We start from the raw sequence: 27,991 nt of genomic DNA on the forward strand, positions 1-27,991 counted from the left end.
TTAAATCATTAATGGTAATAATATAATCATTATATTTATATACTTAAAAAGTAACATACACATTTACCACGACACCGAAAATATATTGATAAATGTTAAGACGGCGGTACAAAGTCATATTCCCAAGACATGTGATGGTGCATCTGAGTACGTATTGCCACTATAGTAGGGAACAGGGATCTAGAGGTTCTTGACAATTTTCCATTTAAAGAAATATTTATTATTCTGAGTGTTAAAATTAATAAAAACAATTAGGTACATATACATATATGATATACAGTGGAACCTCGATAACTCGAACTTCTATAAGTCGAATTTTCGATACTAGAAAGAATGTCTTGGCCCCTACTTTATAACATATCATATGTGTAACCTCTGTAAGTCGAATTTTCGATAACTCGAATTTTTTTTTCGCTTCCAACCGATTCGAGTTATCGAGGTTCCACTGTATGTAGCGTTAATCGGATTCGATTTACAATATTATTTACTCATTGATTTGTAGTTTTTGATCGTTTTTCGATTTAAAAAATTGAAATTTTAAGAATCGCAAAAAATGAGCCATGCATAATATAAAATAATAATTTCTGTATTCGATTTACTATCCAAGTGTGGCGATACAAAATTTTGGGCAAGTTTCACAGCCCAAAATATATTTTCTGAATAAAACAAAATCACGCACGTATATAATAAATTGCATTGAGAATACAAATAATTGCGAAATTTATATTATGGCTGAGGACATATATAATGTTGTTCTAATACGTTGTTATTTGTTGTATTGGTTTAGTCAACAACTCTACCCTCACGCCGTATCGGTGTCGTGATCCGACCGTCAGTCGTGACTACGCCATCATTTTTTAAAACTGATTAGTCGCTTGGAAGTTGACCGAAATCGATATCGGGTGAACGATGACCGACGAACGGTTTTCGGTTAGCGCGTGGTCCAATATGGGCGGTATAATGTCCCTGTTGACGGTAAGTGGTATATAATACGACCCGTTGGCGTGCAACGCAAATATTGGCACCTCCTGTCTATCTTCAGTGCAGTCGGATGATTCTTTCCGGCGCCGTTTCTTTGCAGGCGCATAATAATCGGGCATGTCCTCGCCACTGTTCTCGGCGCTGAATCGCTGTTTGATGTCCGTTTTGAACTTGTACATGGAGCCGCTGGATGAATACGAGTCCGTCGTGAACGACATGCTGCACCTGTCTGCAAGGGTCTATAGAATGGAAATAAAAATAAGATCTCGTAAGACGCAATTGTCGTTATGAGTAATATACACAGTGCTGGATATAAGTCTCAAAGGATCGAAGTAAAATTACTAATACTGGAGGCCCATTTAAAAAAAAAGAAGTAATATAAGTGATATAATATAACGCATTAATTATATTTATTTTCTGTATTTAATTTAAATGATGATGAATTTGAGTAAGAAAATATTTCTACGGGGAAACCCTTTGTTCATGTGCTATATCATAAAACTGAATCATGAACTATCAAGAACAGTAAAAAGGTGCGGTGCGGATAATTTATAGACCACTATTCAATATTTTTAATAATTTATCACTTTACAATGTAGACAATTTGTAAGATATCAAGCCTAGGCCCCTTAATAACCTCAGCGTTGAAGCCCAGGATAATAGCACCCCCTGCAACCTAACTAAATCCGTCACTGGTACATTAGGTACATTATTGTACACTGTTGCGTGTAGTGCATTACGCACCTGATCATATGACGCGCTGACCGACGTATGAGATTTTGAATTTTTGGAAGAATTTTTTTGTTGACCATTCTCGTCGTAAGCTCCATCTCTGTCCAGGTATGTTAGTACGTTTGCATTGAATTTGTTCACTTCTAGTATAATTTCTTGTTTCATCACGTCATGGATTACTTGTTTCCCTGCAGCAATGAGTTACAAATATTGTTTATTTAATTTACAATTAAAATAACAATGATAACACATACCTTTGACAATTTGAGCACAATGTTGTTGTAAGTGATTGATGAGTGACAAGCACAACCCGTGGTTGGGCGGATATCCATGTCCTTCGACGAGATACTGCATGGTCTCGGTTAGACATTCTAAAAACCCCATCTTGTACTGGTCTGCCATCAAAATGGAGTTTTCGGGTTCCCCGGGAGTAGAATTCTCGGACTTTTCGATTTCCACTGGTTCTGTGGGTTCATTTGTACTACGTGGCGGTGGCTGATTCCCAACTATATATGTGACGTATATACGTAATATAAGCATTAAGCAAATATGCTTTATATATAATATTCCAAAAACAAAAATCCTTACCCGTCGAGGAAACGTTAGATTGGAGATACTTCATATGTTTGATGGCCATTTCAATTATTTCGGTCTTTTCAACTCGACCACGACCTTTTTTCATGTATTCGGCAGGTATGAGCCGTGAAAGATCAGCTAGGCAATTATTCATTCGATCGCGTCGACGTTTTTCTATTATACGATGTGACATTGGGTCCTGCATAATAAGAAACATTATCATTGTAATGTTTGTTTATATTTTTCGTTAATGTATAACATTATGACGAAACACGCTTCGCATACGGAGAAATCGAATTTTTTTTTCATACGAAAATCGTTCTAAGCGATTTAAATATGACGGCAATTTGAATTGATTATGATCACGTTTTCAACATTACAAGAAACGTATTAATAACGTCATCGCATATAAGAACACCACGTGATGAGCAAACATCTTGATCGGGGGCGATCACGTTGTCACGCCGTTGTTTATTTGTAAATAGAATAGGATCATATTATAATATGCCGACAATCGGGTTTTTCGATACAACGTGATCGGGACAGGTTATTAAAAAAAATATACGGGTCATAGAGGTTGATCATATTAAGTATGATAAACGTTCAATACCTGTAGCTAACGAATCGAGGGTAAACGTCAATTAAAAATTTGGATATGCATATTGTACAAGTACATTATACATGATTAAATATATATATATATATTTCATATTTTTATGAGGTCATTATTTATTTAAAGGGTCGTAAAATATAGCACTTAGGTAGATAATCTTAATTATTATTAAACCTCTTTAGTATAATTACCTATATATAATTTTAAATACTATTATAAATGTTATCAAATAATTTTTAAATTAAGTAACTTTACTTAAAATTGAAAATTCAGTAGAATATATGCAATAATTTATAAATTAATTTTAAAGCCGACTTTTATTTTATTTTAAGTATATTGCTTATTATTGTATACATCAAGTAGGTACTAAATTATTCTACCTATCATTCGTTGTATTTTTATAACATTAAATAAATTTACATGCGATAGTTACATTTTACTATTTTAGTACTTATTTAATAACAATAAGATCTTAATCAAAGTTATGGTTAAAAAAAATGATAGGTATATTAAAGAATAGTTATTATGTAAACATTTCGATAATTTGGTAAACAATTTTTTTATATTAATTGTATTAATTATTTTTAGTGAATTAAGATTAATTAAATATTTCTTATTAATTAATATACACAAGGAGAAACAAATATTTAAGTTACAAAATATACTTTTTTTTGTATAATTTGTATACATTAGAATAAGGTAAAAACAAACACATTTATTTAGAAATTTTTGATGGTTTTTAAATAAATTCCAATTTATAAGTAAATGTATTTGATTCTAATTTCTAACGTTTAATACAAATAATAACAGAACTTAAGGAAAATAATGACTTTCAGTTTAAATTAAGTTATTCTGTATTATTGATAATAGAGTAGCAATTGGTGAAGTATAATGACGTTAAAACACTTGTCGATAAGTGATATTTGTAATGATATTAATATAATTTTATACATAATAATATATTAATATAACCCGATTATATTAAGTTCTCTGAAACAATAATTATACCTGTGAAAACTTGTATATTGTTTCTCCTCATAAATTATTTATTTTTTTTTTTAATTTAAACATAAATATTTTATTTTACTGTATTATATTTAAAGAGATATCGAATAAAATACTTGTAATACTAAAAGTTAAGTATAAATATATGCAATGGACTTACTCCTTTTAATTTTAATTAAGTTATTTTCATTGTTAATCCTTTATATTTTAAGTATATAATTTTAAGCTGTTGATTTTATAGAATTACTGTTTCATGTTCGTGTACCTACCTAATTTTTATTTTATTTTACATATAAATTTTACAAGTGAATCATTATCCACTTATAGGTTATTTGTCATAGTAATAACACATTATCCGAGCGGTATCTTCATTAATTGTATATTTATATATCACTACTACCAAATTAAATTACGAATTTTGAACACTCTTATAATTATATATTGGAATATGATTATATCACGCAAAAAACTTTAAATGCTATGTTTTGAAAATATAAACAAAATAATTTTATTGTTTGTTAATACTTGTAATCAAGCGTTTTCGCTATGTTTACATTTACAATTGTAAATTTATAATAATAATACATCATAATATCGTATAACACACAATATATAGACACTAGATACTTATATTTTATAGCCATACAGATATATCATGTATATACTAATAACTCGCTAATAGCTACCTAGTACCTATATAATACGAACAACGTCTACTGCAGCTGATAACCACGCGTTCGAGTGTTGTAGACAAATGACGGTAAACGACTACAACTATTGGGCCTATAGTATAAGCTAAAATATTATTTTTATGTCGATTATAACATAATGTACCTATTACCATTGATTATAAATTGTATTTAACCCTAGCTACTACCTATAGAAAATCATTGATTTTATCAATATATGTATATAAACGTATGGTAATGGCGAATGATTGACCGACCGCCATCATGTCGTTAAATTATGTACCTATACATACCCTCTTTTTTGATAATAATCTGCAATAATTATGTTTACATACATATGCAATATCAATACGTAATACATTTTGAATTTAAAATGATTTACATATGGGAAGAACTCCCCATATAAGATTAGATGGTTCTATGGGTGTAAAAAACATATCAATATTGATAAGCAGCTAATATAAATATGAATATGGTTTTAACATCATCACGTGACCACAATTGAACAAATATACTTCGCCTGTTTTATTTTACATTTATATTACGCACAATGATGAAGAATTGTAAAATACAAATTCTTGACTCCTGTTTATTTTATTATTATTATCATACATAATATTAAAACATAAAATATGTAATATATAAATAGATACCACATTAAGATAATGTATAATTAATATATTATTAAAAACCAATTAATTAGTTAATTGTGGTCCCTTTTCCCCAAAATGCAAAGTAGGCGATTGGCGGTAGTCATGTAAAAGATACTTTTTAAATATATTTTTCAAGTATAGATACAAATAATTATTTTGAAAAGTTTTGAAATATGCATGTGAATACACAGTAAAAATAGTATTTGCGTACAATACATATACTTTAAAATATTAATATTTATGGATATTTTCAATTTTTTTTAGCATTTTAATGTTTTATACATAACATTAATTTTATTGAGTATTTTACACCACTTGATTTGGTGTAACTATAAATTACTCATCTGTTTTTTTTTTGTCATTGTTTTTGGTTGTGGGTACCTACCTATATTATTATTATTATTTAAAGTCACATAAAAATATACATTATTAGAATATACGATTATTATATATTATTATCAGATATTTTTTTTTTATTTTATGTTATTAAATTAAAAACAGAAAAAGTATTTGAAAGTTAGTACTTGTTTGATTTTATACATAGATATTATAAACATAAAAAACTTTGTCCAAGAACTTTTTTAAAACGTATTTTAAATACATTTTTAAGTGCTTTAAAAGTATTTAGATACATTTAATTAATAATATTTTTTTTCAATTAAAATTCAATATGATTGGTCTGGAAGGTCAACATTAAACCTCCCTTTTAAAGGCATTGTTACAGAATATTCGAGCAATTTTCAAAGCGTGTAACGCTATTTGTTCGAATTTTGATTTATATATTAAAATTTTCTATGAAAAATCATTTGTTCAATCGTCTATAGTAAAAAAAAGAAGATCTGCATTATTAAAAAAAAAAGAAGTTTATATCGCCACAGGATACCCTTCAAATGGTATTCAAATTTAAGTAATTGAAAATATGGTCGTTAAATACACCAAGGTATTTAAAGATTTCAAAAATTTTCGAATTTTATTAAAGTTATTATTCAAGACAAAAAGGGGGTGAACTTGATTGGTGAATTACACGTATATATCTATACATCATCGGCACATACCTCTTTGCTGATATTCTTCGCCTGATTCCGGTGCGGTCCAGTTCTATCGGTAAGCTGCTGCATTTCACCTTCGAGATTATTACATTGCTCCGCGTTCATGTGCGGCGCCATTTGAATTGAAACGGCATGCGATTTACCGGACAGTCTGTCCTTCATAGTGTTTTCGTGGTGCGTTATTATCATGTCCGACACCATCGGCATCTACGGAAACACCAGTCGTTAAGTATATACAAAACTACAATAATAATATATTCAATATAATACATGGAAATGAGATGCAGAAATGTTTCAAACATCGCACGTTATTTAAGGTTTTATCATCGATTATCATTTTATCCAAATGTCGAATTACATCGAGTCTTTGGGTGAGGGTAGTTTTATTTTTTTCAACGCTGTATGATTCCATAGACACCCACAGGAAAAAGTCACAAGAGGTAATAACTTGTTTAATGATATATCCCCTAGTACCTATTATCTACCTAACCAGTTCATGGGCTTATATATGGACTCGGTTATATACTTATATATAAAAGTTTAAATTTACTATTGTGCAAACCGATTTTGATATAGACATATTTTAAACTAAAAAAATGTATAATTTTCGCTATACACAGTAGTTTGGTATAAAATAATTACACGCAAACGTGGACATCAATTAACTTTTAACTTAACTCAACACGAGTTAATTATTTTCATTAATTTGTCCACCTCTGAAGTTATATGGAATTAATTTTTTAGAAACCTGCACTTTTTTAACGTCCTTCTCGGGATTTCAGAGATATCGGAACTGTAGTGTTTAGAAAACCGGCTGACCAGTAGTATCCTGGCGAAATAAGGACGAATGGCAACCCTAATGTCATGTATGCCGAATTGTTTAAAGATTTTTAATGAAACGTATCAAAGATAAAAAAAAAAAAACACCACATCTTACATATAGATAAAATATTAAAAAGTTCAAATAAAACGCGTCTGCACCACTCACCAAATGACTGTTTTAGTGTTTTTTTGGTGTAATCCAAATACTCGTTTGTGAACACTCGATCCAGTCGTACGCGGTAGATACGATAATTAATAATGTAATATTATAATATTACTGTGTGGTTTTACGATTGTGACGATCGGCGGGTAAAACAATGATAATACTGTGTTCGTAACGACGCAAACGAACGCAAACAAATTCACGCCGAAAACGAGAATACCATAATACCTACTTACGAACGAATATCGAACACGAATTCGGCGGACAGATCGGAGACCCGCGCAAAATTTCCGGTTTCGCGCACGACGCAGTGATGGTGTAACGACGGCAGAGTAGGAAATAAAATAACACGCGTATTTCCACCGCGCTAACAACAATAACGACGATTCGATAATTATTATTGTAATAGCCGTGTTTTATGACCGCCGGACAACGGTATATCATTGGTTACCGTTGCACAGACTTTAGGACGCCGCCGAAAGACAACGGCAACAACAACAACAACAACAACAACAGTATTATACCGGAGAATAATAATAACAAAAAAAAAAAAAAAAAACAAACGAGCGATAATATTATGTTATTACGGTCGTTGCCAAACGGTTCGAGCTCGACGACTGGACGGTGCGCGGCGCTAACGCACAATACGCGTAATACCTGCGGAACGTTGGCGCGTTAACGGTGGTCGTCGTTCATCAGGTGGCGGCGGGACCGGTACTGTAGCGCGCCGCTTAGCAGTTAGCGTGTCGCGACGCACGTTCAAAGCTGCTTCGGAACCGGCGGCGGCTGCTGGCCCCCCAGTGTTGCCACCGAGCTGTCGCGTGCCTCGGCCGACCGCCGCCCACCACACGGCAGGCTACGCCGCGACAGGCACACACACACACACACACACACACACACACGTGCTGTCCTACGTCCGTCGGCGCCGCCGCCGCGTCTTCAACAATTAATATTAAATGTGTGAAAAGAACAATTTGATAACAATAATTATTATTTTCTCACCGCGGTGTGTGAACGCTCCTCACTCGCAGCTCACGCGGTGCACTCGGACGGCGGCATCGCAACAACAACACAGTATAATATTGAAATATTTCAAAAGTTATCGCCGTCCGCCGATAAAAAACAATTTCGGCGGTACACCGTGCGCTACGGCGGCCGCCGGTCGCCCACGGCGGCGGTCGATCGCGCTGCCGGCTAGCACATTGCGCCGAACGTGACGGCGTCCGCGTGTGCGCGGTTAACGCGTGTCGCGTGATCGTGTTGCGTTACGTTCTACGGCGGCAACGTGCTATTATTATTATTATTATTATTATAAGTATTGTAACTACGCGTGTATTTATTGTATTATTATGATTATTGTACGTGTACGAAAGTCACCGGAATTATTGCTGTTGGTGACTGTTGATAAATGTTTGAAACGCACGTGACGGACACCGCGAACTGAGTTCGTTACGCGATTTTTTTGAATACCTACATACGACCACAACCCTAAACTTCTAATCTTGGCGATGTTTTCGTCATTATTATCATTATCATCATCATCATCATCATCATCATCATCATCGCGGTAAACGCGTGGTAGCGGCGGCCGGGGGGGCATACCAGCTATACAGCTCCTTCTACACGGGTTGTGGGTGGACGGGGTCCGCCACCGATGACCAAATAGACAATAGTAAATACGTACGTACATGCGTACGGTCGTCTCGCGACACAATATTATACGTGTAGATGGGTACATTATATCGATGTCGATTAGAGAAGAGATTTCAAAACTAGTATATGAACTACGAAATATTATATTATCGTTTAAAATACAACGTAACATATCTTTTTCATATCATTACACCTTAATAATAGTTATAACACCTATCCAGTATAATATCGATGACCGATGTACGTAATCGATATAATAATACCTGCCTATTAGACCTTAACTCGAGCTACGGCTATTGAGTGTATTTTTGAAATGTCTGCGTAACTGCGCCTATAATGTGTATTGTTATTACCTATATCAACGAAATAAATCAAAACTCGAGGAAGTAAGGTAAACAGGAGCAAAGTACAACATTGATCTGGTGCTCAATGGGCAATGGTTAGTGGTTATACACTTATACCGAGAACTACTACTCCAACACACAATAAACAAAACTTCAAATATAATGAGGAAGTTTAATATTACTGTTTTATTACGTGTCGAATCGTTATTATAGTTTGTATAGTAGGCATAGGATAGAATAGTTATGTTCAAAAGCAACAATTTACAATTTACTATAACCTATGATATATCTATGATATATTGATATTTATAAAACAAATAATACCTACATTAAAATAATATGATTGCTATTTGATACGTCATTGCTCATTAAGTTCACCATAAACTATTAAGTAATATTAAATTACATGCGAGTTTTAAAAATATATTTTATAATGTCCTGATAAAATTAATACTCTTATGGTTAGAAGTTAGTACTAAACGAACGGAGAAGAGTTTAACAAAGAACACAAAAGAATTTTGTCTACCTAGATACTATAATATTATGATATATATATATATAAGTAACATACCAACGTTGTAAACAATAGACATATAGAATTGAAAAAAACAAGTTAAATATTACTAATTGTCAAATTCTCCAAAAAACATATTATAGCAATTGGGGTATTAGAATTATATCTTGAGTAGATAATAGCTATTAGGTAGGTATATAAATATGTTATGGCATTACTTAATTCTAAATTTTTACCACATATATTTTGTGTATTTAGTGTATAACATTAAATTTAGTAATGTTTTATCACAGTTTAGTTATTATAGACAAAGAAACATATTATAATAATTAATAATAGTTATATAATTATTTAATTATATAACTTTTACAACATAAATAAATTATTACTATGGGTATTTTTTGGTACACAGAAAATTAATACGATATAAGACATCTGCTAAAGCAATGATAGGATTATGCACTTTTATCCAACCTCCTTCCCATTACGAATTAAAATTTTTTTTTTTGGTTAAATGTTTATCGTGAAATTAGTTTTGAATTTGCTTGACACCCTATCAATTTTGAAATTTAAACTTTAAAGAGAAACTATAGAAGTATCTTTATACCTCTTTTTTCATTAAAATTTTGAATTTAGTTGTAGTTTGTTTACCCAATAATTAGTGCGCAATTAGTGTGAATTTATTTAACCTATGTCTGACTTCAGTTAATTGAGTATATTCGACAAAATAGGAATTAAAAAAGTTTTAAAATTTTGAAAATATTGTTTACGGATTTTTTACTCTGAAACATTAAGAGATAAGATGAAGTTGATATTCTTGATGGCCGTATAAATAGTATGTTTTAGATTTGTTAAAATAACAAAATTTAAAATTTTTGAAATTTCATTTTTAAAAATCTACGTTCAAAATTATATGGAAAACGGTAGACATAATATTTAAAATGTACCTAATATTTGGATTGTAATATACCTACTTAAGTTCTACGTTTAAATAATATGGATAAATAGAGTTTACATTTTAATCGTTTTTATTCCATTTTTTTTGAAATGAATTTATAAATGCAGGTCAAAAGAAAGTGTATAGAATTAGTTCGTACTTCTTGTATTTACTAAAAATATTTATTTTTTTGGAGTTCCTTACATAAATCCAGTTTTTTCCTATTTAAAAAATACAGAACTTGTTGAGTTTTATCAATTTTGCAAGTTTGATTTGTGTAGTGGCTAGATAAGTAGATAGTCTTTTGTAGTTATAACTACTTATAGTTTATAGACTCTATAGGTACCTTGGAATTGGCTTTATTGTAAAAAAATGTTGCTACTGTAAAATAGAGAATTTATTAATATGTTGTTGTGAATTTAGTGGGCTTTCCATCTTTAAATCACCAATAAGTAAACTATATTAAAAAAAAAAAAAAATAATTGATTATAAAATTTATATACGTTTTTACGTTATTTACGTATTACAAATTTTAACACATAACACCATGGAAGAATATTACTTAGCATGTATAGTATTTCATTTTTAGAAAAATTGAATAACAGAAAAAAACTTTATTAGTTCAGCTGAACGACATATTGCGTTTTCTTATAAAATTATATTTTTTTAATACTTCTCTGCTTTACATAAAAAAATCTAGATTATAGATCTGATTATTAGTGTTGTTATTGTTATTAAGCATTCATAAACAGTTATTATTATTTACGATTTTTTTCGTAAATGTACTAGTGTAGAGCATAGTAGTATACCTTATACCTATTCGTGTTTATAATAGTCCGTTGGTGCACAGTTGTATACGTTTTAACAAAATCGTATTTTTATCGTTTAGACAATATTTTTGTTTAATAACATTAAAGCATCTACTATTTATCTTCAAAGTGTAAATAAAAAAATGGTATAAGTTTCTTTTATCGCCCTCAAGCATAAAATATGTCAGAAATCGGGAAAGAAATTTAAATATAACCAACAACGAAAAAGATTTAGCATTATTATTTGAATTAGATGGTGGTAAACTTAAGCTTAACAGATTATAAACGAATTAAAGAATAAAGATATTAACTATAAAAAAATATTTAAGTTATTTATTTATGTGAGCTTAAGTATAATATTTGTATTATGTGACAAAAAAAATATTCATTTATTGTAAATATAATAATTGTATGATCGACTTCAGTATATTGTCATGTTACATATAGTATTATTTCATAATTACTGTGTTAGGATAGGTTCACTTGTTTATCGAAGAACTCACTAAACAAATATTAAAGTAAATAGGTCGTTGTACTATTTTCTCGTTATACATTGACTATACCTATTTAACATATGAGTGTATACAATATTATGCTGAGTGCTGGTTTAATATAATATGAATATGATGATACTAAAAATTAGTATTAATTATTCATTATTCCGTTCATAGCATTTTTATTTTTAAGACAATTTTGAGTTCCAAAATTGTTAATTATTTATTTAATTTATAATGTACTATAGTTAGTACCTATTATGTTTTTTGAAAAATTTTTGTAGATCTCGTATTAAGTATTTAAATATTTACTAAAACTACAACGTAGATATTAGTTATAATATGGCATCAGTATTGAAATATATTAAATAATTAAAAATTAAAAGTAAATAATTATTTTTCTTTCTTTCTTTATTATTATTATTTTATAATAAATAATTTAGTAAGTTAGCATTTATAATGTATATTACATAAAATATAAAATTAATTTACGCAAAAGTTTATTAATAACCTACTACATATTATTCATGATCAGTAATTTAAAAAGATTTTCCAACTTTAAAACTTGTTATTACCCTAAACTTATTATACTTTTACTTTATGCTTAAATTCACAACTGTTGAAGTGTATACACTGTACATGTAATTCCATTGTCTACAGAGTATATTTTATAATTATAATACTCGTAAGAATATAACAAGCTAGTATATATTATATCAAATAAAATATTTTATAATTTTTACTATAAACATTAAATTTAATAGTATTATTAGTTAAAAATTTGTTTTTCCGGTTAGGTTAGGTTTTATAAGAGTTATGGTAATTTTTAAATTGTAATAGTTTACATTTAATATATACTTGTGTATGGTTAATGCACTACTGCCATAAATTGATGACATAACCAAAAAACATTCATACGTATTATCTTATTGTACTTATGATATCCTTACAGATTGTAAACATTATTATAGAAATAAAATAATATATCTTTTTACAATAAATGTTTAATATACAATCACACATGACGCATCACGATCTCTTTCCTCTACACATTACCAATATGGCAATATACCATATACGGAGTAGATAATATTATGTAAAGAAAACATTTAAAAAAAATATGAAAGAGGAATTCAAATTTTTTTTTGTAAATTCCGTATTCTGCGTATCTTAATTACCCGCCATATTGTAATATTGTAATAACCTAGGTAGGCACCCATTATTTTGTTACTCTGGTTCACGCGTTACATGTGCCACGTTCACGTGATGAGTTAACGTATAAATTCTACCGGCTGTAGAAAAAAAAAATATTACGGTATTGCATTCAATGATATTATCATATATCATATTAATAAACATAGTATATTGAAGGAAATGTTACATGTAATTTAAATTTATATACAGTGTGTATCACGAATAATTGACATGTTTAAATATAAAAGTGTTAAATCTTTGCGATATACTCTGTATGATAATATACTTTATATCATGTAAATACTTTATTAAATAATAAAACAGTGATATAATAATAATAATAATAATTTTTATTATTATTATAACAATAACGCCTCGCCGTTTTGTTAATGCCCACGCAGTCACGTGTGTAAATAACACATTATAGGTGCCTATACCGCACAGTATAATATTATTATACAATAGTATTAAATTATGCGCATGATATTATAATGAACGCGTAAAAATGCTTAATGTCCGTCCGGTTATTATATAATGTATACACGATCACGAGATTGCAATTGTGTCTGTCTACATAAGCTATAAGGGCGATGTTCTAATATAGATAGGTGAGAGATGCTATTGACTGATTTTCGATTGACACAATATTTTATTATTATGTACTGAATACGAGTATGTAATTTATACGTTTAATGTACAGACACGATGAATTTTTACCCTGCAGCAATATTATAATTTCTATCGATCCACCACCTCGGCTAATAATAAAATTATATACATATTTTATTGTAAATTTAGATACATTCGGATAATGTTATACAATATACCTATACTAGTTAGTACTATCATTAATCATTTATTACAATTGATATTCGATATTAATTCAAACGTATTGACAATGTATTGGTAAACAATTTTAAAACCTGGTCGGCTTATTCAAAACTCATGTGGTTTATTTATGATGTGGTAAATACTACAGAGCTCGTGTAAAGGTCGTGTTCGGCCGTATAAATAATATGACGAGAGTCGGACTGACTGTAATATTTTTATATACCTATAAAAAGGAGTGCATAAAATAATATTCTAACACCCACTACACAACTGTTCAATCTTTATTATAATTAGCAATTAGTTTATTACTCATTGGTAATCACGTGTGTATACGCGTGGATTGGTATAATATATATATATATATATATATGTAGGTTCTCATTGGTATAATATACATAAAATAAAATAGAGAGGTTTTCGTCTGGGTGAGTTTGTATAAATTGTAATGCATCTGACTGAATAATTTTAAAAATAGTGCAATGACGTTTTGAGTGGCCCTTCTTTAGTATGCTTTAATAAATTTGATACGTGTCATTTTTAAATGGCAAGTTTCCTCCTATTTGTTACAGCAAATTGCGAAATAAAATGTTAAGAAAAACAAATCTTTAGTATAAAATTAAACCCAATAATGCTTAGAAATGAACAGTGTTAAAATAGTTTATATAACAAATTAAATGTATAAACTATTACCAGAACTATCTATGCATTATATACTTTTTTATCTCTTATTTTGTTTTATTACTAATCATCATTAAAAAAGTATAAAAGTTGATTTATTTATATACTGGGGAGTGGGAATTTATTTTTTTGGGATTTTTGTCCAGCACATCGCTCTGGCCGTCCAACTCTTTAGTTCAACCATTACACTCACCTCTTTATGAAATTATATCAGTAAAAATATCGTTGGACATTAATCGAGTATTGACATCAATAATATTATTATACGAGTATTACCTATATAATATTAATAGCAACGATCAGTCAATGGTCATATGATTTTTTCGTTATAAGGGGGATGATAAGGTTAATTTTTGAAAGTTTTTTTTTTATAATTCATAAAATTATCACGCTGATGTCGGACACAATGGCATTTTTTTTAAATCCATGATGATAAAACGATACGTTTAGATTTAACTGCATTCCGTTGGACTATTGCTCCGCCGTCATTTGTATACTTATAACGCATATTTTCGCTATTAGTCGTCTCAAAATATATTGCGTGTTGCACTGCTGCGTGATCATATCAAATAATATTATATGCTAATAATGTATATACTTATAGGTCACAAGCAATTATATATATATATATATATATATATATATATATATATATATATATATTACAGTGTATATACTATATAGTCATTTTCTGATTTTTTATTGTTTTATAATAATTTTATAGGCATATGTTAAGTTGAAGGTTTTACATTACAGATATATTATTATAGTAGGTTCATAAAAAATGTTTACTGGCTAGCGAGTACATAGGCGTACTTAGGGAGAGGCTTAGCTACCCAGTTTGGAAGATAGTCTCTCTCCAAAATTCAGACGAAGCCCTCTACGAGTTAGTACATGTCTACCCCTAGGAAGGCTACAGCCCCCCTCTCCCTAAAAAAAATCTTACCACCCTACACCTATGAGTGAGTACTTCTACTCGACATATTATTATAATAAGCAATAATAATTGTGGGTACGTACTCGAGATGGTTTTTTCTTAGTAAACGAGTTATATTCCCCTTCATCGCTTTGGCTCATCCCACTTGCGTCGAGGTTGATGCTTCTACAATAATATCAAAAATAATATTATGTTTTAACATTGCGACGATTAACACAACTCATACATAGGTAAGGTTACCTATATGTAAACAATTTATATTACGCGTTTAGATATATAAACTTTAAATATATAAACATATCATAAACAATAATAAGTATAAAAATTTCAGTTATGTATTGTACAGCGATTTGCGATTTACGAGTTATTTAATTTTTACGTGTGATCTTTATTAATTGAGCTTTTCATAAATATATACAACAAAGTGCTAATAGTATTATCCTTAATGAACTCGACAATTTTTTTAGTTGAACAATGAAATCATCGATCGGTTATTAATTTACAATCGTATGTAAATTCGTAATGGATGTTTTATTTATCACACTATGTCTAATTAAAAATTATTAAAAATTAATTAATTTTGTAAATTTATACTTTAATGAAATTTTTACAAAATTACATATAATAATTGTTGATAATTGATTAATATAAATTAATATATTTTTGATATTATTTTGGTAAGACATCGAAACACGAGTTAAATTATAATATGTTAATGTTAAAATTGTTATCCTTTATTGTGGATTTTTGTATTTGTGTTAATATTGAGAAAAACTATGCCAATTTAAATATCAGTGTTGCTTATTGTCTAATCAATACTTATGTATTTAATTTACTGTATATTTTAATATTTTATATACTAAAAATGTCTTTAGCAAGAAAAAAAAATGAAATGGATAAATAAAACATAATATATCTTTATTTATTTTAGTATATTTGATCAAAACTATTAATTTCGACAGTTACAAAAACTCAACATTTAATACACACACTTAAAAATATAGCAATATAATATATAATATAATATAAAGTTAAAACGATCAGTTAAATAGTACAAGATAATCTACTTCTATATCTTTATTTATAATATTGTTATGTTTGCAGTGTATGTTGAACCCGAGTTAAAAAATAAAAACACCTTTAAACACATTCTACATGCAACTATGCATAGACACGTTACCAATATACGTGCAAGTACTCGAATTCCTTAATATTTACGTTATTTTTTTTTTATCGCAGCAAAATAATATTTAAGTCGTATAAAACCATCAAATCGAAATCAAAATGATAATAAATAACTTATTTCATGAAAAATAATGCTATATTTATAGTGTATATTAAAAATTTGCTGATATTAACCATAGTATATTACATGTACATTATCATAGTATTGGGGCTCTAGTGTCCAAGTAAAATTTTATTATTCTTTGGTATGAATAGATTTGGTCATGATTTATTGGTATATATAATATTTTTTTATAATATATTTGTGCTTTTATTAATTATGCCAAAATTAAGTTGATTTTGATTAATATTTAAATTTTTAAACGTTTAAAATTGATACTTGATTTAATAAAATCGAGATAAGAAAAGTAAATTGAAAACGAATCATTGATATATAAATTCAAAATAATGTATAAGTTTACATTTAACAATTTGGTATAATAATATATGCAAATATAGGAATTATACTGCAATTCATTGAACAATAATCATTTTATTTCATATTTTTTTCGTATTATTACAAAAATATTTATAACTATAATAATTTGTGTGGCATGAATACAAACGTATGTATATATTCATGTTAACATTTATATAATTTAATTTAAGTAATATTGATAACGGTGAATAATTGAGCAATTTTTGTTTTGAGTATAAGCTATGTTAGCTGCAGGCTATGTGTTCTGATTATATATTATTATTTGATAACGATGTGTGACCGAAGCAGTATTCATTAAAGTGCATTTTTTAATAATATATAATATATACATGCGTCATCATTGTGATTAGTATATCATATTTGACCCTTTACCCACTCGCGTGTCATACTGATGACCGACTATTATATCTGTATAGAAAAACAATAAGTAAATAAAACCGAAATCGTAATGTATTTATTTATATCTTCTATAAGTTAATATGAGTTCGAAATAATTTTTCATACACGACTGTCATTTGGGAGTCTTTTATAAACATAAATAATGGGTTATAAATTGCAATTGTAGTATGGTACAATATGATTTCTCATTAAATACTATGCAACTATTTAATGAGTAAAGACAGAGTCGCAAAGACAATAATTTCATCGTTTCTTAGTCTGTCATAATTTTCGTTGAAATCACGTGTTACCGACGATGGTCGTAGTTTATCCAAAAGATAGGAGGTGTTATCATAATTTAGGAATTTTTTAAGTTGTATTCGTTTTAATTTTTATTATATCTATATCACTTTCTATAATAATCATCAAGTCAATGGCCACACACACATACACATACACACACCTATTTTTACAGTAAATCTCTGACTCTTGTCTATTTTAGTTGTGACTTGATAATTCAAAAAGTAGGAAATTGAACATTTTTATCGTAACGTACATCATTTTTTTTTTTTTACACACAATGAAATTTAAAAAAGTGGGCAAGTGGGTACCGCTCTGTTGTACATTAGGGGGTGGGATGAACCTCGGACTAGGGTAGATTAAATTTGAATGTAATGATAGGTATCATTGTATACGAAAAACGATTCTGAACGGAGATGATTGTCAGTCTTGGATATATTATATTTAAATATTATTGTCATATATTCTATTTTAGAACAAATATTTTATTTTTCAATTAGGATGCATTTGCAAAAGTCATGGTTAATCAATTTTTCTAAAAAAATTGCATGTAGTTATCATAATTTATAATACCTTAATATATTATCATAGATATACCTGGTATACCAAAAGAATGATTGTAAACATTTTATTACACAAAAAGAAATACCATAATATCACAGAACAATATAATATATCTAGTTTGTAACTATAATAATCATCTTGTATAATACATATAGGTATATACATTTTCATTTTATTATTTTACTGTAGGATTATTATATATATTATAATCTGTGGTACAATCAATGTGAAAATTTAAAATTTTTAAATTTCCGTGGTTTATGTTTTAATCGCTTGAATACACCAAAATTTAATTCTTTTATAATTATTGTAAGCAAAATTTATGGAAAATCTTGTATTCAATTTTCAACTCTTAGCTACTTATACAAACATTTTTATGAATTATACCTTCAAAATAGTTTGCAAATATTCATGGTTTTGACGAATTTTTGTCAATATTTGAACTTCAAATGCTAATAAAAAAAAATTGTGACTATGTATTCATAAATTTTTTTGATCACTATAAGAATAACTTATAAGAAACTTTGTATTAAATTTTCAAGTATTTTGATTTGGCCAAAAAAAATTTATCAAAACTTCAAAAAAAAATTTTCAAAAAAATTGAAAATTTCAGTTGTCTATAAATAGCTCAAAAAAGTCAAAATATTTTGAAAATTAAATCATGTAAAGAAAATGCCAATCTAAATAATTGGTAAAATTATGATATACTTATATTAATATATTGATATTAATTTTGTATTTATATTACCTATATGTTATGTTTTTGCTAACAATATTTGTTGAACATATCATACTATTATTAGAAAAATAGTAGCAATATAAATAAATAAAAAATTTCTTTAGAAATAGACGCTGACAATATTTGTAAAATTATCTTTGTTATTCTAGGTTTGATTAATTTATATACACCACTACACCATCATAATACCGAGTTTCCCACCTTACATGATCGTTGTTTTCTTGATGCTTTTTTTTAGTTTTTAAATTTTAAAAGTATAAAATAGTCTCATTTCATATGCACCGAGGAAGAAAAACAAGTAAAAAATAAAAAGATATGTACTTATGTAGCTATATAATTTTAATCCTATATGTAAACTGTATATTTTATAGAGTCTTTCTTTAAGCATAATTATTATCCAAATATTTTTCTTTAATCAAGAATTTATTCAAATTTTGATTTTCGGGATTTTTAAGTATACATAAGAGCTATATATTTTTTATGTATTTAAATTTTATTTGATAAGTGTCTTGTTTTCATATCAACTTTTATTATTATTATTTTTCATGTAAATTATAAATCAGATGAATATTTAAAGAATTTCAATGAATTTAAATCGAATTATTATAATCAGTAGTTTTTGAATCATTTACATAAACATTTCTGAAATAATCATGTGTGCTTAATAATTTACAATGTAAAAGGTTCGTCCTAATTTAAAAAAATAATAATTGAAAATAATATCCTTAAGCATACTTAAAAATATGAATTTAAATATGCTAATTAAAATTGGGGTGATCATGCTTGATGAACACGCCCACTATAATAATTATTATAATAATTGTGTATAGTACATGCGCGTGCAATATGTCATATTATGCGGAAAACAATAGACCATTTTCATAAGCAATATACATCGTGATGCAGTTGTTGTAATAACGACGTGATGTATTCAATTTATGTAATACGTGCGCGTGTGTGTGTATGTATACTTACCAGTATTATTAAAACACGTGAAATATAAGACAACAACAAAAAATATTTATATCGAAAACAGGTACAACTGGAATTGTTAAAGAATACGCTTTTGTATATACATAGTATAAAAATGATTTTTGCATACTCAGCCACCCAGTGAAAAGAAAAAAAACAAGGGAAGTCGCTTTGCTAATAGTAGGTTTTAAGCATGTTTAGTGTCTACACTTTGTCAATAAGTAGGTCACAATTTTTTGATTTTACGATTAGATAAATAGAAAATGTTTCTAATTTTGATAAGTATAAAGTTTCATCAAAATTTGAAATTTAGTAATAAAAGAATTGTTACTTTCATTCATTTTTGAATCAATAAAAAAAAGAAATCAATTTAGTCAAAAATTGGTGTTTTTTTAAGTTTGTCATTTTATTTTTATTTTTCCTGATATTTTGAAAAGTAATAGATATTTTTGGCTTTCTAAGTACAAATTACATCTAATTTTATATTATAAACTACCCTCAATATTGAGTTATTTTTATTTGCTACAAAATAAGTGCAAAAAAAAAAAAAATTAGAAAAAAGCTCATTATTGTAAATTGTAATATTATAGTACAAACTACAAATATGTGTTATACTTATAACCCTTTAAACCTTTTAAAATGAATAATATCAATCATTAGATATTTACAATAATTCATAGAATGAAATCGTTCCGCTAAAGTTAGTAGCAAGTAAATTTAATATAGTCAAGACTCGAGACTTAATATATATATATTATATATACATTTAGAATATTGGCAGTGAAATCATATAATGTTTGCAATTTAGTTTAAGTACATCAGTGTTGTTGAAAATTTAAAATTAATTGTATTTTAGAAACGGTTTTAAGTGTTTAATTATTATTATTATTGATTGTTTAAGCTTCAAAGTTTAATGTTATGTTAAATAGATGTATATTATAATTGAACACAGCTTATAGTTTTGTCATGAATGAAACTAAAATTCTTAATTTAAATTTCTCGTAACATTTTTGATTTAAATAATTAATCGATTCAATTATATGTTTTTAATTACATTGGAGTAAAAATTACAATAGGTCATAAATAACTTCAATCATTAAATTTTTTTAATAGGCCAATTAATTATTTTAAGAAAACGCTATGATTTCATTTAAGCAGAATTTAGATTTATTTTATTGCGTAAGATAGACTATGACTAACTAGTGTAAGGTAGTGTTTTATTTCTCTCAATACAAGACCAAAAAATCATTTCTGGGCAGCGATTAATCCCAAAAATCAGTATTATTAAAAAAAACATAAAACGAAAGTATATAACATAATTATGTAAAAGTAATATATCATATACTATGTTACTGTGTTTGTAGTAATAATATGTTTCTCGCACTTTAATTTATATTTTTTAATTTTGTTTCTTGTAATTCTATAGTTTTTAGTAGTAAAATATATGCTTACCAATCCTATCTAGTATAACTATTAAGACACGTGAACATGATTACGTAAGTGCAATAACTGATAAGTGTTAAAAAAACAAATAAAATTGAAAATTTGTGAGGTTTTTAATCACTATAAGACATTAATTTCTTAAAATCTGGTGGGAATAATGGCGTGGCGTAACAACAAACTGTACTTATAAAAAGTACGACTATATTTAGAAAGATAAATAATAATAAGAAAATTAATCACATATTTATTTTCTGTAATCTATATTCAGTAAGTACCAAGTACAATTAATAAGTTGTCGGTTTTAAAACTAAATATTTTTTGGAATTTATTATTATGATTGATGAACTAATAATTACATAGGTAATAATGTGTATTAATATATTTATATTTGGCTTTTCTTTGGTAATTGTGTATGTTTATTAAATTAAACATATAAATTGAAACTATATAATACTACTATAGAAAGTGTGAATATTTTATCATGCAACAAGTGGGATTTTTAATTACACATATTAAACTATAAATATGTATAAAATATTCAGTTATAAGTTTATCTGTGTAATAGAAATACGACCTTTGCTCAATAACTAAATCATGATGAATGTATCGGATTCGATTAGATCAAAGTTTGTTTGTGATATTAATATTATTGATTGAAAAAAATTTTAAAAATTGCAAATTTTCTTTTTAGGGACCGGGGTAATATTGCATTTTTGACTTTGTAATAAATTATATGCATGTCGTGTAAATTTATACTTATTAGTTATTACGTTTCAAATATTATTGTAAATATAAATGTTATGTCTGCGGATTGGCTGTGTGTCAAGTTGTTGGTACATTGATCATTCTCTAAAGCTCGAATTTCAAGTATAATGAAGTTTTATTGTTTAGAATAATAGTAATAATAATAATATAGTATAGTTATACAACAATCTTGACTCCGTTACTTTTCCCTCGAATAAATTAAAACTCCTCCGGAGTCTGAACGCACGTTTTTCGATTATTTTATAAAAACGTGCCATTTATGTAATACTAGGAAATACAATTATTCATCATCTGTTAAGGTGGCCTATTTGTAAAACGGTCAAATTTGTTTTAATCAACTTTGGCTGAAAGCTCATTTATTGTTTTTCTGTTTCTTGAGCTTTGAGGGTAGATTGTAATAATAATAGGTATACACTAATATTCATATGTACTACGAACTCCTAAACATAATTTTTAAGTAGCTGTCTTGTCATAATGATACTGATTTATATTTATATATGAATTTTTAGATCGATAAAACTCTATTATTATTAATTAATAATAGATACTGTCTAAGTATCATAGTTATAAACTGATTTCTTAATAAATAAAAATAATAACTATACTAAAAACTCAAGTACAGAAAAAAATAATTTTGAAAAAAAAACAAATTTATTCAACTGAATAACCAAGAACCTTGGTTGTTTTTTTATTTCGTTCTTATACGATTTTAAAGAACCACGTTTGAGTTAATATTATTTTATTATAATGTAAGTATTATTAGTTTTAGTAATGCTCAAAACATTTTTGGGTATCAAAACAGGATTTAAATATATTTCTTTTTTAACAAATAGTAAACTTATAATCGTATTAAAAAAGCTTAAAAAAATATTAGTGACTTATAACGTTTATTATATTTATCTGAGAGAATACTGTAACTCTGATATTTTTTGTTGTGTTTTATTCATTTGTATACCTACATAGTTTGGAATTGTCCAACATTTATATTACGTGCGCCATAGATACACAACAGGGTCATCGGGTCATTAATTTGTATATTATTTTATAATAATCTACCATGAGTCGTGTTTACATTCAAATCGACAGTTTTACATCTACACTTAACATAACAATAGCTTTTAACGATAAATGATGATGCTACTCAATTGTATAGAACTTTATTTTTTACCTGGCCATACGTATAATACTTTAATACTTATAGTTTGATAAATTACTACAGTTTCATGGCAAATCCATAAAATATAAAATATTGAGTTGTTGGTATCAGAAAAAACGTCTTTGATATAGGGCTTCATTGTTATTTGGAGTAGGCACTTGTTAAGTTTATTTTGTTTTCGATCCGGGAATTTCAATTACTCCCGACTTAAAGAGTTAAAATTATTAAAAATTAAATTTATACAATCGTTGTCCAAAATGGTGCATTAACACAACAATTAGTATGATATAGACATTATTAACATCTAACGAACAAAAGCCGGGTACGGGGATGAAATAAGCGTTTAACTTAGAGTTCTTGGGACACGGCTGGGGGGAACAAAACAATACGAGTGAACCTATTTTCCACACCGACTCGAATCTTGGTAAAGGTATCATTATGTGTATAATCACGCTCGGTACAACGTGACGGACATCACATACACACGCGCGCGTGCGCGTCGTAAGCGAAACGAAAATAAATAACCGTATATAGTATAATTATATCTCAAATTTTCACGTGTGTGGACGCGTACTAAGGCGAGAACGTGTCAATATGTCTTTATCACTGCTGACATCACCACCGCCCAATTGCGACCCAAATTAAATTTTTATTTTTTTTTATATAGTTTTATTTATTTTTTTTTTAAGTTCCCATATCCCATTTACCGTTCAAATACTGAAGATTAAATTTTATATTACAAATATGGTAAGGTTAGTTGATGATTGATTTTAAATAACCATTTTTAAAAACAAAAGTTTAAATACTTCATTACATTAGTGAAATGGACGGCTTGTTAGTAAAAGGGAACAAGTCTATTTCATCATTTTTTAATAACTATGATATTTTATAGAAAAAAACTTTCTAAATAGCTTTTATTATCAAAGTGACTATTTAATTTTTTTATTTGAAAAATAATTTTATTCAGTACCTACAGTAGTCTGCACAGTCAATAAACTGCAGAAACGAGATATTTTTTTGTTGTCTGAATAATAGTTATTTTGAATTATTCAATTATTCAATGTACTTACGTGCTGATTGAATAAATCAACTAAAGAAAACATCAAATGTCTTGATGTCAAATGCATATTATTTGTATGAAGTTAACAATTTATTTTACATTAATGATTAGTTTTCAACGGAAATATAATAATGATAATTAGCGTCGGACTGTATGGGCAAAAATAGAATATAATACTCGGTAGCTACAGGCTAGCTCGTATTACGTATACGTTTTATTTCAGCTTACCCTTTTTAGAACAATAGACTATAGACGTAGTAGTAAAACGATCGATAATCCCGATGGCTCTGTACCGTTTCTGTGCGTCCATATAAAAAATTCAACCGATAAATAAACGTTGACTACTGTTACCTATAGATACATTTTAATATTGATAAATTTGTAAAATATTTTACTATTTGAAGCTAGGTATTGAAAGTTATTTTTTTTTTTTAACTGAATGGTTTACCAAACTTGGCACCCTTGAGTCGTCTAGTGCGTATCTATGTAGATAGGTACTAGCTAGTGGTACCTTATACATATTTTTACTGAAATTCAGGAAGTAGCTGATATATAAACTTAAACACTAGGTTAATACCACATAGATAGTGGGTACATATTATTGATTACAGGTGATCTAGGATTTATGCAGAAATCGACTATATTAAACGATTAACGCCAACCCAATAGCGGCTTATCTTTCCAAAAAATGTGGAACAGGACATAGTTTTTCGAATAATTTTTTTTTTTTGCTCAATATTTTTTCGAGTAATCTTTTATATTTTGATGTGCATTTAGTTAGTATTAATATTATAAATGTTAAAAGGAATATTCCAATTTGAGAATCCTATACATTGCCTGAGCATATTATAAAATGCTTGTTATTTTTGGACAATGTGAATAATTATTTAAACATTTTCTTTATTACAATAATTTATACAATGACCTATTATTGTGAGAAACATAAAAGTTTAAAAAAAATATTTATAAATAGTAATATCATCATAGTATTTGTGTAATGAATATTTTGTTGTTACTTGTTAAGTAATGCGAAAACTTAAAAACTGAAACTATAATTATTCTGTGTTTAATTTCCTATTTTAATTCAGTACTTTTTATAGGGGCTTAAATTTAAGTATCAAAACATTTTTTTAAATAACAAAAAAATGTATTTTTAACGCAATGCATACAAGTGATAAGAAAATGATGATTTAACTTTCAGCATTTTTAAAATTTCTCTATCTGAATTTAGCTAAAAATAATACAAAAAAAACATTCCTAAACTTTGATACCGACAATAAATAAATAGAAAACTGAAAAATGCGATTTCGATGGTGACAACGCATATTGAATAAATAAATTGATAAAACTAAAATTTAATGTTTAATAGTTAATACTAAGAGTGTTTAGAGTACAAAAAAGTAATTATTATTTAGGGATTTATATATGAAGTTGGAGTTACTCGTATTTATAATGGGCGTCATACAATAAAGGGGGCTAGATCTTGAAAAATTAGTGTGACTAATTTGAGTGAGAGGTAAATAGAACTGCTTTGAAACCTAGTATCGCCAAAAATGTAGAAGTTGAGTTGCTAAAATAATCATGGCGCGTCAATACTATCAATAAGGCTCTGGATAAAGCGGATGTCAGACGCTTTAGATCTTTGAAAATCTGATTAATAGGTCTACAACCGTGAATAGTGTGTGGAATTTTCAGTCTAAATGCAGTGGAACTTAAAAATCTATTTTAGACTCTATTGTTTGAGTAAAAAAACCACACGTGATAATCAATGAAGATAAAGACTTAATCACATTTACATATAGAACGATTGGAATTTAGTATGGATGAAGAATATCTAAAAACTATTAAAGCAAATATTATGTGAAACAATATTTTATTATCAGGAAATAGTGGTCGCTTATTTTAAATTTACTGTTAACTATCAATGTAATATAAATTGTGAATGCACTCGATAATAATTCTCGTAAATATCAGATTTTTTATTTTTTTATTTTGATATTTTAAAAACATACATTTTTAGCTTGTTACTCTTGTTCTGATTATCTACCTACTTAGATATATTTATAATTATAAACAATTAAATACAATTTTTACAAAAAAGTTTGTTCAATACTTTGCTTTGACTCCTCGTAAGCATAATTATTCCATAACTGAATGGAATATATGACTAAATTTCTAAATTTAGTTATATATGATGCAATATTTTCAATTTTGTATATAATGAAAAATATGTTGTTATTTATAGTGCATAACTGCTGGATGACTTAATTTATCATTTTTTTTTTTTAATAATTTGTGTTGTGGTAAATAATAAAAAAATATAAAACTATAAATTTTTTTTTAAATTTTCAATGAAATATTATTATACAACTTCTAATTATTATCTATGTATAAAATGATTCTTTAATTGAACATTCATTACTTCAAAATCTATTAATGTTTTTGAGGATATTTTTCTTACATAATTTACAAACGAAATAAAATGACATTTATTTTTGAAAAAACATGATAATTTTTATTATTGTAATTTTTTCTTCTTTTTTAAATGATAACATACATTTTTTATTTCATATTCTGTAGTAGTATATTTTTTGAAGTATTTAAACACAATTGTTTTTTTTGCCAAGTAGTTTATGAGTTATCAGTATTTAAAGTTTTAGTTAGCGAGATAAAGTGGTGTGGAGATATCCTGCATAAATGTTGGTCTTCTATTCCGACCATCAAAACTTTTAATACTTATAACTCATGAACTACTAATCCAAATTTCGATTTTTATGTATCAAAATACTTCATAAACTTTAGTTTAGAATATGAAATTAAAAATAAATATTTTTATTTAAATAAGTTATAACGATAAATAATATAATTATTTTTTTAATGTTGCTTTATTTTGATTGTAAATTTTACAAGAGAAATATTTTTAATAACATAAATAGACTTAAAAATAATGAATGCTTACAATTAAAGAATTGTTCTGTATAAAACAATAATATGACTCTTTTATTTTTTATTATCTATTAATAATTTATGGCACTCCTATGTCTTGGTTATTGTATAAAACGTCAAATTTTCTATTATATAATTTATGTTTTATTACATAGGTCTTGTCATCATACCTTTCATAATCCGAATCTACGTCTAGGTTCAGTCTGGGTGCGAGCCAAGGATCCATACTACTCATCAATTTGTTCGAATAATATTTTTCGTAAGGGTAGTGAAGTTAATGCTCGTATTATATACACACACGTACATATACCACAGAAACGTACACCGCACT

At 27.5% G+C, this 27,991-nt stretch overlaps 1 protein-coding gene across 3 annotated transcripts; it reads right to left on the reverse strand.

Annotated features, from left to right (window-relative positions):
• Positions 1–12: 12 nt before the first annotated feature.
• LOC112602701 lies at positions 13–27,991 on the reverse strand. 3 transcript variants are annotated; one of them, XM_025350915.1, is made up of 7 exons: positions 27,831–27,991; positions 15,758–15,839; positions 6,305–6,505; positions 2,302–2,488; positions 1,968–2,219; positions 1,726–1,901; positions 13–1,220 (listed from the first exon to the last, which is right to left on the reverse strand). In XM_025350915.1, the coding sequence occupies exons 1-7, from the start codon at positions 27,893–27,895 to the stop codon at positions 858–860; spliced, it is 1,326 nt and encodes a 441-aa protein (XP_025206700.1). In that variant the 5' UTR covers positions 27,896–27,991; the 3' UTR covers positions 13–857. The 3 variants fall into 3 exon arrangements, with proteins under 3 accessions (XP_025206700.1, XP_025206702.1, XP_025206701.1); XM_025350917.1 differs by lacking the exon at positions 15,758–15,839; XM_025350916.1 differs by lacking the exons at positions 15,758–15,839; positions 27,831–27,991 and adding an exon at positions 7,287–8,063.

The sequence above is a fragment of the Melanaphis sacchari genome, unplaced genomic scaffold (assembly GCF_002803265.2).
Source record: "Melanaphis sacchari strain LSU unplaced genomic scaffold, SCAv2.0 Contig8_pilon_pilon, whole genome shotgun sequence".
NCBI lineage: Eukaryota > Metazoa > Arthropoda > Insecta > Hemiptera > Aphididae > Melanaphis > Melanaphis sacchari.